The 10,955-nt window shown below is 41.6% G+C and overlaps 1 protein-coding gene across 1 annotated transcript; it reads left to right on the top strand.

Annotated features, from left to right (window-relative positions):
• The first annotated feature begins 1,044 nt into the window (after nucleotides 1-1,044).
• TMEM158 (transmembrane protein 158) lies at nucleotides 1,045-2,484 on the top strand. The gene has a single exon (XM_075212500.1). It carries the CDS (start codon nucleotides 1,365-1,367, stop codon nucleotides 2,301-2,303), a length of 939 nt encoding a protein of 312 aa, XP_075068601.1. The 5' UTR covers nucleotides 1,045-1,364; the 3' UTR covers nucleotides 2,304-2,484.
• Nucleotides 2,485-10,955: the final 8,471 nt, after the last annotated feature.

Genomic DNA, 10,955 nt, shown 5'->3' with positions numbered 1-10,955 from the left:
ATTATCACAATAGCATGTTCCTCATTGTCAATAGTAACAAGTTGTTTAAACAGATGCAACATCAGATTTTATTAAGCATTCCACTGTAGAACACTTTTAAACAGGGTGATACCATGATTCAAGTGGCCAGAGCTTGTGTATTAAAGGAACACTAAACATAAAACACAAATTGGTATTTGTAAGATGTACTAATGACATTTACACATTTATGTAAATGTTTCAATAGCTTCTCAAAGCTAAAGTTATTTGAGATTAACTATATTTTGACAGAGTCGGGTACGGTTTAAAACAGCTATCAGTATTTGGGTTATTCCCTGTTTAACCCTGCTACCCAATATTGAGTTAAATCAGACAACTCACCTGTTTTTAAGTAAATTCATTATATATTTGTTTTGTTTTTAGTTAGAGTGCCCCGCTGATGATCTGTGATTAGTTTAAGATACATTTTTGATCATGGAGGTATTTGTAATACTATTCAAAGCAGATGTCCTGTCAATAATTCCATTGAAAGACATTGCAGACAGCAGAACACTGGTTTTCACTTAGCTGCCTGGCACACACGAACACACTGTCAGAATATCAAGTTCTGCTAAGGTATAGGAATTTTTGCATATTTATTTGTGAATGTTATTAGCAGCTTTATGTAAGGCAATTTCTATTTTAGGCACAGTTGTCTTTTCTGTACATATGTTCAGAACGTGGGACATGTGTGTGTTCTGTCTTCGTTAAAGGAATATGGTTTCAACAGTTCTTGCACATGTTTTAACTGTTCTTTGTGTGCACTATGGCTGGTGTGTCTTATTATAAAGCATCTCTGTAACAATGTAACAGATGTATGTTACTCTTCCTTCACACTCTAATTTAATCTCAACATGTCAATCAGAGCACAAAAGACTATCATTTTATGATGGAAATGATGGCATATTCTATACCCCATTAAATCATCACCTAAAAAGCTCAAATTTAATACTATTTCACAGCCTTTATTTTTATGCTTTGAGAACGCTAACAAAAGGCAAGCTAACACATGCTGCTTTCCCTTCAACAAATTCAATGCTTAAACATTCCCACTGTTCATATGGATGCAAGTGCTATGCTGTATTTGTTAGGCAGGAGCCCTCACTACCTTGTCGTTTGGAAGTAAAAAAAAATATAAGAACTAAAGATCATATTGCATTTCTCTAATCATCTAAATCAAAAGCCAAGAGAAGGAGGAGGAGGAAACAGCAGAGGGAGGATGATTTGGAGGCAGTGTGGAGCGCAGTTACTAGCATCCTTTTCCACGCCTGTGTGAGTTTCAGTCTTTGTGCAAGCACAGTCTCTCTTCAGCTAACCATGCAGCCTCCTCTTTAACACTCTGTGCAATGAGGGTGCTGCGCCTGTGCCCTCCAAGCAGCCTGCTCCAGGGGCTTGTGGCTTTACTGGCTATCTGTATCCAGCCACCAACACAAGGATGGAGTCAACAGGATCACAACGAAGAGGATGTCTTTTTGCTCCCTATTAATTCATCCACAAAATCCCTGGCCAACCTGGAGTTTGATTTACATACTGTAAAGAGGACCTCTGTTGAGGAGAGTGTAGAGGGACTGAGAGGGACCCAGACAGGACACATCAAGAGTCTGACTCCTTCCTCCCCTCCTGTGTCCTCTTCTAGCAACACAAGGGATAACAGCAGAGAGACTTTGATTCTGTCTCCTCACACACATCAAGAGTTCCATGCCTCCCAACCTCAGCAGCAAGGGTCAACTCACTGCAATATCAGTGTGCAGAGGCTGATGCTCACCTCTCTTTTAGTTCGCTGGGGACGGCAGTTGGGCTTCCAATGTGACCTGTTGCTCTTTTCTACCAATAACCATGGCAGAGCTTTCTTCTCGGCTGCCTACAACCGTGTTGTATCCCCAGTTGTCATTGAGCACCTAGGGGTTTCTGGGGCCCAACAGGAATTTCGCCTCTGTGTAGGGTGTGGATGGTCAAGGACCAGAAGGAGTGGCCACCTCAGGCACCAACATCCATCCTCTGCTGCATCTTCCACTTTTTCCTTTATTTCTTCCTCCTCAACAGACCCTCATAACCCATTGCAAGGAGAATCATTGAATTTCTGCTGCCTGGATTTCAGCTTAGAGGAGCTGAGAGGGGAACAGGGTTGGCGAATGAATCGGAAGCCCATTGAATCCACTTTGGTGGCTTGTTTCATGACTCTGGTTATCATTGTCTGGAGTGTTGCTGCCCTCATCTGGCCAGTGCCTATTATTGCAGGATTTTTGCCTAATGGTATGGAACAAAGAAGGACAAGTAGCAAATAGTTTATAAATATTTAAACATCTTATTAAATCTAGTACAGTAGTTATACATTGTGTACTGTGCGTGACAAAATTGCCCCTTTCTTAATTTTGTTTTACCTGAAAAACTAATTTACTATTCATTGTTTATATAAAATAGTAGATCACAGGAAATGTGTATAATAAATTTATATGTGTGTTTTTACATTTTTGTATGACAGTTATATGAATGTAAAGCTCTAGAATACACTTAGCTGTCTCAAACAAAAGGATTATTTTAAACAATGATAATTAACGAATGCTGAAAATTAGAGCAAGTATAAGTATTACTACTGCCATATTAAAAACTGCTCCACTAACACATAGCAACCTTTTGGTCCACAGAAACGCTTTTTAGTGGGAGATGGGTTTATAAATGCCACTGTGCCCATTTTAATCAGGTGGACAGTGGTAGCACACAAGAGAGAAGCGTGTTGGAAGTAACAGGGCCAAGTGGATTGGGGGCGCAAATGACGTATCACAGGTGAGCAAGACACCAAATCATAATCTTACTCTGAACATAGTCAAATACTCATAATACCAGACTTTAAGTTTTCTTATTTAACCCCTGTCATGGCATAGGACAGGGTTTCCCAAACCCAGTCCTCAGGGCTCCCCAACAGTGCAGGTTTCTGGATCACATGTGACATAATTAGGACCACCTGTGGATCTGTTACAATGTGTCAGCCAGTAATGAATACACCTGTGCTCCAGCAAGGAGATATGGAAAACCTGCACGTTTGGGAAACCCTGGCATAGGAGGAACCTATGCATATATACTTTTGAATGTTAAGAATTATTTCAATTTAAATAAAAATAGTATACATAATATACTGTAGGTATGTATAGTACCGGTATATACATATACAGACTATGTATATTTTGTTGAAAGGCAGAAATGGAAAATCCTGCATTTGTTCGCCAATGTTGATAATAAAAATGCTATATGAATGTGTGTCCTGCAATGTAGGGCTATTTGACAACAAATGTTAGCTGTGGGGAAACCAATACAAACCTAAAGTGTACCTGTTGCCTACACACAATGGAATTTGTAGGCTGAAACAATATTCTGTAAAATACAGAATCACTAGCAAATTGATAGCGTGTAAGTTTTGACAGGCAGGGTCCTTTCTACTTATTGTCTCATGTCTGTCTACTGTCCGTCTTTCTCATATGTCCTTGTCATGTCTTTTGCTACATTCTGAGTGAGTCACTACAGTTGTTTTATTTACTTACACTTATTTATGCTACTTAGTTGTAACTGTCTTCATATATTTGTGATTTTGCCAACTGTAATAGTTAGGTCTTATCTCTATTTGTACAATTGTCCAGCGATACAATTGGCGCCCTATGAATAAATAATAATAATAGGCATAATATCGGTTCTGTCTACAAAGCGTCAGCCTTCATGATGGGAAAGTGACAGGTACACTATAAATGCTTTGAAATTAGAACAATCATTTCCAGACAAACAGAGATCGATGATTTATTTGTGTTGCCTCTGTTGACCAGACTTTCTGTTTATCAAGCATTCCAAGTTCACATAGGAAAACAGGGTACAATGTAGATCATGAGTTACCGCTCTACAAATTCAAAAGAAAATCATAATACAAATGATGCATTTACATCAAATTAGCCATGTGAAAATTAGCAACGATATCAGTCTTTAAATGGTTAAACTCCTTCTCTGTTTCCAAACAGCCTTTAGCCTTGGAATATCTAGGAATATCCTGAATTGTAGTTATAAAATGCTATACATGCAGTAAAGGTTCAGGATGCTTTATTGACAAGAAAAGATAAAAGAAGCTACAGCTATATTTTCCATATAGGTGTTTGCCGAGAATTCTTTGCTTTTCCATTTATGGGAAGGAAAAATGTGTAGGTGTGAAGACGGACTAACTGTTGCAGAGGAAAAAAATGAACTTTGCATACTAAGTAAAATCCATTTCACAATTCATTCTGACATTTACTGCTGTACTTTTACATCGCCAGACAATCATTCACTGAGGAACCACAATTTGTGAAGCACACACTGTAGTTTCAAAGGTTAGATTTACTAGACCGTTCTGCAAGTCAATTGCCATTAAAATTAAATGTACATAAACACAACCTTCTTAGCAGCAGGTTGTACTTCAATTACACTTGGTAAATGCAGTAATGTAAAATATTACAAGGCATTGAGGCAGTTTCTTTGCCATTGCTACAGTTTGTGTATTATATCTACTTTATTAAACTACTTGCACAAGTGTTCTTAGGGTATCTTGTTACAGGTAAGGTTTCCTGTTTTCTCTGTAAAAAGATTTAGGAAATTATTATTTGAATAAATACTTTTTTTTAAAAAAAAAAAATGAATTGAAGTTTGTGAACGTGCATATTTTTTTCTTATATAAAAGGAGATAGTGGAAGCTTAGGGATATATTGTTGTAACTAATCCCAGAACTTCCCAATTCAAACTCATTAGCCAAATTTTAACCTTCATAAGAGATAAAGGCCCCTATTTATTAATTATCACATTTTTAACACAAACCCTTTCAGTCCTTATCGCAAAGATAAGGATTAAAAGATTGTGTGTATTTATTAAAAATCTTCAACAGGAACAGCAGTCATGAAAAACGGCTGTTCCTGCAAAGACCTGTCTCCTATCTTCCCCTAGTGATCACCTTTGTGATAGTGACCGAAGGGAAGAGCAGTAAGATGCGGTGAGGGATCCGAAGATCCCTCACCGCAATGCTCTCCCCATAGAGTACAACTGAAAAATTACACCTAGGTTAATGTACGCCAGCCTGACCTGGCTACATTACCGTATGTGTAAATGCATTTTCATTCCTTATTAAATTGCGGTAAATTGTGAGACTGCTCTGTATTTCAAAACAAAATGCAAAGCAACAAATATCTATATCTGCTGCGATGCACTGTTCATAAATTTGAACTATAAATAGAATTGCAGGGGATCCCCAGAAACAGAGGTTTTCTGGGAATTTAGATGAAAAAAAATATTAATAAATAGGCCCCATAGTGAACTTGGAGGTGAGGGTTTTTCAGTATATTCTGGTGGATGATCAAGCACAAAAATAATATGTTGATTTGGCGACACACAATGCCACACACTGAGACACCCAATGAAATTGCCTGAATGACGGATCTTAATCCAATTTGGTCACATACTTGAATGTGCAAATTGGCGGTAAACCAAAAGGACTGCAGCTGTCCCATGTTTACTGACCAGCTCACACACAAACTGGGCTGATGCTATTGTATTTTATCTTTCCTACCAAATCCATTTATATTTTGAACACTCAGCACAACTACTTTGGGAACTACACATGTGTCAATTCTGGCTACTTTGGTTAAAAACAACCAATTGATCAAGAAATGTTAAGCCACTTTTAGTCCTAAAATAATGCTAGTTAGACACAATTTAAAGATATTAATGGCACCTTTATTATTAATTGCATCAGTTATTAGTAGAGATGAGCGCACTCGGATTTCTGAAATCCGAGCCCACCCGAACGTTGCCGATCCGAGTCGGATCCGAGACAGATCCGGGTATTGGCGCCAAATTCAAATCTGAAACTGAGGCTCTGACTCATAATCCCGTTGTCGGCTCTCGCGATACTCTGATCCTATAAATTCCCCGCTAGTCGCCGCCATCTTCACTCGGGCATTGATCAGGGTAGAGGGAGGGTGTGTTAGGTGGTCCTCTGTCCTGGTAGATCTCGTGCTGTGCTGTTTAGTTCTGTGCTGTGCTGTTTAGTTCTGTGCTGTGCTGTGCTGTGTTCTGCAGTATCAGTCCAGTGGTGCTGTGTGCTGTGCTCTGTCCTTCTGAGGTCAGTGGTGCTGCTGGGTCCTGTGCTGTGTCCTGTTCAGTCCAGTGGTGCTGTGTCCTGTGCTCTGTGCTTCTAAGGGCATAGTTATTTCCCCAATATTCCCCTGTGTTTAAAAAAATAAAAAAAAGTTATTTAAAAAAATACCAAAAACTAATTTAATTTTTTTTAATTACCACAAAATTTGCACAACCAATCCTGCAGTATAAGCCCATTGGTACTGCAATATTACCAAGTTCACACATTCAGCAGTAAAAGTCCAGTGGTACTGCAATATTACCAAGTTCACACATTCTGCAGTATCAGTCCAGTGGTGCTGTGTCCTGTGCTCTGTCCTGCTGAGTTCCGTAGTGCTGCTGCGTCCTGTGCCGTGTCCTGTTCAGTCCAGTGGTGCTGTGTCCTGTGCTCTGTGCTTCTAAGGGCATAGTTATTTCCCCATTATTCCCAAGTTTTTAAAAAATAAAAAAAAAGTAAAAAAAAATAAAAAATTAAAAATTAAAAAAAATATATATAATTATAACCAAATTTGCAAAACCAATCCAGCAGTATAAGTCCATTGGTACTGCAATATTACCAAGTTCACACATTCTGCAGTATCTTGTGCTACATATAATGGAGACCAAAAATTTGGAGGATAAAGTAGGGAAAGATCAAGACCCACTTCCTCCTAATGCTGAAGCTGCTGCCACTAGTCATGACATAGACGATGAAATGCCATCAACGTCGTCTTCCAAGCCCGATGCCCAATCTCGTAGTACCGGGCATGTAAAATCCAAAAAGCCCAAGTTAAGAAAAAGTAGCAAAAAGAGAAACTTAAAATCATCTGAGGAGAAACGTAAAGTTGCCAATATGCCATTTACGACACGGAGTGGCAAGGAACGGCTTAGGCCCTGGCCCGTGTTCATGACTAGTGGTTCAGCTTCACCCACGGATCTTAGCCCTCCTCCTCCTCCCCCCCCCTACAAAAAATTGAAGAGAGTTATGCTGTCAGCAACAAAACAGCAAACAACTCTGCCTTCTAAAGAGAATTTATCACAAATCCACAAGGCGAGTCCAAAGATGTTGGTGGTTGTCAAGCCTGACCTTCCCATCACTGTACGGGAAGAGGTGGCTCGGGAGGAGGCTATTGATGATGTAGCTGGCGCTGTGGAGGAACTTGATGATGAGGATGGTGATGTGGTTATTGTAAATGAGGCACCAGGGGGGGAAACAGCTGATGTCCATGGGATGAAAAAGCCCATCGTCATGCCTGGTCAGAAGACCAAAAAATGCACCTCTTCGGTCTGGAGTTATTTTTATCCAAATCCAGACAACCAATGTATGGCCATATGTAGCTTATGTAAAGCTCAAATAAGCAGGGGTAAGGATCTTGCCCACCTAGGAACATCCTCCCTTATACGTCACCTGAATAACCTTCATAGTTCAGTGGTTAGTTCAGGAACTGGGGCTAGGACCCTCATCGGTACAGGGACACCTAAATCCCGTGGTCCAGTTGGATACACACCAGCAACACCCTCCTCGTCAACTTCCTCCACAATCTCCATCAGATTCAGTCCTGCAGCCCAAGTCAGCAGCCAGACTGAGTCCTCCTCAATACGGGATTCATCCGAGGAATCCTGCAGCGGTACGCCTACTACTGCCACTGCTGCTGTTGCTGCTGTTAGTCGGTCATCTTCCCAGAGGGGAAGTCGTAAGACCATTAAGTCTTTCACAAAACAATTGACCGTCCAACAGTCGTTTGCCATGACCACAAAATACGATAGTAGTCACCCTATTGCAAAGCGTCTAACTGCGGCTGTAACTGCAATGTTGGTGTTAGACGTGCGCCCGGTGTCCGCCATCAGTGGAGTGGGATTTAGAGGGTTGATGGAGGTATTGTGTCCCCGGTACCAAATCCCGTCGAGATTCCACTTCACTAGGCAGGCGATACCAAAAATGTACAGAGAAGTACGATCAAGTGTCCTCAGTGCTCTAAAAAATGCGGTTGTACCCACTGTCCACTTAACCACGGACATGTGGACAAGTGGTTCTGGGCAAACGAAGGACTATATGACTGTGACAGCCCACTGGGTAGATGCATCCCCTTCCGCAGCAACAGCAACAACTGCATCAGTAGCAGCAACTACAAAATGGCTGCTCGTGCAAAGGCAGGCAACATTGTGTATTACAGGCTTTAATAAGAGGCACAACGCTGACAACATATTAGAGAAAATGAGGGAAATTATCTCCCAGTGGCTTACCCCACTTAGACTCTCATGGGGATTTGTGGTGTCAGACAATGCCAGTAACATTGTGCGGGCATTAAATATGGGCAATTTCCAGCACGTCCCATGTTTTGCCCACACCATTAATTTGGTGGTGCAGCATTACCTCAAGAGTGACAGGGGTGTGCAGGAGATGCTTGCGGTGGCCCGCAAAATTGCTGGACACTTTCGGCATTCAGCCAGTGCCTACCGCAGACTAGAGGCACATCAAAAAAGCTTGAACCTGCCCTGCCATCACCTCAAACAAGAGGTTGTGACGCGCTGGAACTCCACCCTCTATATGCTGCAGAGGATGGAGGAGCAGCAAAAGGCCATTCAGGCCTACACAGCCACCTACGACATAGGCAAAGGAGTGGGGATGCGCCTCAGTCAAGCGCAGTGGAGACTGATTTCCGTGTTGTGCAAGGTTCTGCAGCCATTTGAACTTGCCACACGAGAAGTCAGTTCCGACACTGCCAGCTTGAGTCAGGTCATTCCCCTGATCAGGCTGTTGCAGAAGCAGCTGGAGAAAGTGAGGGAGGAGCTGGTAAGCCATTGCGATTACACCAAGCATGTAGCTCTTGTGGATGTAGCCCTTCGTACGCTTTGCCAGGATCCGAGGGTGGTCACTCTTTTAAAGTCAGAGGAATACATTCTGGCCACTGTGCTCGATCCTCGGTTTAAAGCGTATGTTGTGTCTCTGTTTCCGGCGGACACAAGTCTACAGCGGTGCAAAGACCTGCTGGTCAGGAGATTGTCCTCTGAAGAGGACCGTGACATGCCAACAGCTCCACCCTCATTTTCTTCCACATCTATGGCTGCGAGGAAAAAGCTCAGTTTTCCCAAAAGAGGCACTGGCGGGGATGCTGATAACATCTGGTCCGGACTGAAGGACCTGCCAACCATTGCAGACATGTCTACTCTCGCTGCATTGGATGCTGTCACAATAGAAAAAATTGTGGATGATTACTTTGCTGACACCATCCAAGTAGACATGTCAGACAGTCCATATTGTTACTGGCAGGAAAAAAAGGCAGTTTGGAAGCCCCTGTACAAACTGGCTCTATTTTACCTGAGTTGTCCCCCCTCCAGTGTGTACTCGGAAAGAGTTTTTAGTGCAGCGGGGAACCTGGTCAGTGAGCGGCGAAGGAGGTTGCTTCCTCACAACGTTGAAAAAATGATGTTTATAAAAATGAATAATCAATTCCTCAATGAAGTACAGCACTGCCCTCCAGATACTACAGAGGGACCTGTGGTTGTGGAGTCCAGCGGGGACGAATTGATAATGTGTGATGAGGAGGAAGTACACACTGTAGGGGTAGAGGAATCAGAGGTTGAGGATGAGGATGACATCTTGCCTCAGTAGAGCCCTTTTAGTCTGTACAGGGAGAGATGAATAGCTTTTTTGGTGTGGGGGCCCAAACAAACCAATCATTTCAGCTAAAGTTGCTTGGTAGGCCCTGTCGCTGAAATGATTGGTTTGTTAAAGTGTGCATGTCCTATTTCAACAACATAAGGGTGGGTGTGAGGGCCCAAGGACAATTCCATCTTGGAACTTTTTTTTTTGCATTATATGACCAATCAACAGTCGTTTGCCATGTTCAAAAAGTAAAACCAAATTTAAACAAATTCAAGAAATTAAACCAAAAGTAAAATGCCCTGTCATAATTTAAAACAAGAGGTATTGACGTGTTCTAAAACTACTGTATTGTTGTTTATATTTTATAAACACTACACTTGAAAGCTTGAGTCTTTCAATAAAAAAGTAACTGTCCATTGCACGAATATTTGCAACAGGGACAATTTTAGGGTTAAGAAAGTCAACTAATAACACTTCGACGCTGTCTGTCTTTATAAACACTACACTTGGAAGTTGGAGGAGGTATTGTGGCCCCGGCACCAAATTTACTACCGGGGCCACTCCACTGTGCAGTCCATATTTAGGTGTATCAGATATTAAACAACGGTGACAGTTGATGCCCAATTTTTTAATTATATTGTGGCCTCGGTACCAAATTGTGTACCGGGGCCACCACACTACGCAGTCCATACCCTTTTTTGGTGGAATTCTGACACGTGGAGGGTTTTTTAATTATATTGTGGCCTCGGTACCAAATTGTGTACCGGGGCCACCACACTACGCAGTCAAGATAGATAGATGCGTATCATAGATAAAGTACATTCAGTGGTGTGGGGCAAATTGAAAAATATTCAAAATGCACTGACATTATCAAAAACAAGAGGTTGTCACACGCTGAAACTCCAACATGTATATGATGGAGAGGATGGAGGAGCAGCCGTATGTGCAGTGTAATGCAGACCTGTTGAAGGTTTTTTTTATATATTTTATTGTGGTGCCCAGTGCCCACTACTCTACGCAGTCCAGATACTATTTTTGGGTGTAATTCTGACCTGTTGAAGGTTTTTTATATATTTTATTGTGGTGCCCAGTGCCCACTACTCTACGCAGTCCAGATACTATTTTTGGGTGTAATTCTGACCTGTTGAAGGTTTTCTATATATTTTTTATTGTGGTGCCCAGTGCCCACTACTCTACGCAGTCCAGATAC

This window comes from Mixophyes fleayi, chromosome 5 (assembly GCF_038048845.1).
Source record: "Mixophyes fleayi isolate aMixFle1 chromosome 5, aMixFle1.hap1, whole genome shotgun sequence".
Lineage (NCBI taxonomy): Eukaryota > Metazoa > Chordata > Amphibia > Anura > Limnodynastidae > Mixophyes > Mixophyes fleayi.
The sequence above is the reverse complement of the archived record's forward strand: the minus strand, read 5'-3'. Positions and strand labels throughout refer to the sequence as shown.

Bases quoted from the DNA above. Each gene is read 5' to 3' on its own strand.
- TMEM158 (XM_075212500.1), top strand. From the start codon at position 1,365: ATGAGGGTGCTGCGCCTGTGCCCTCCAAGCAGCCTGCTCCAGGGGCTT.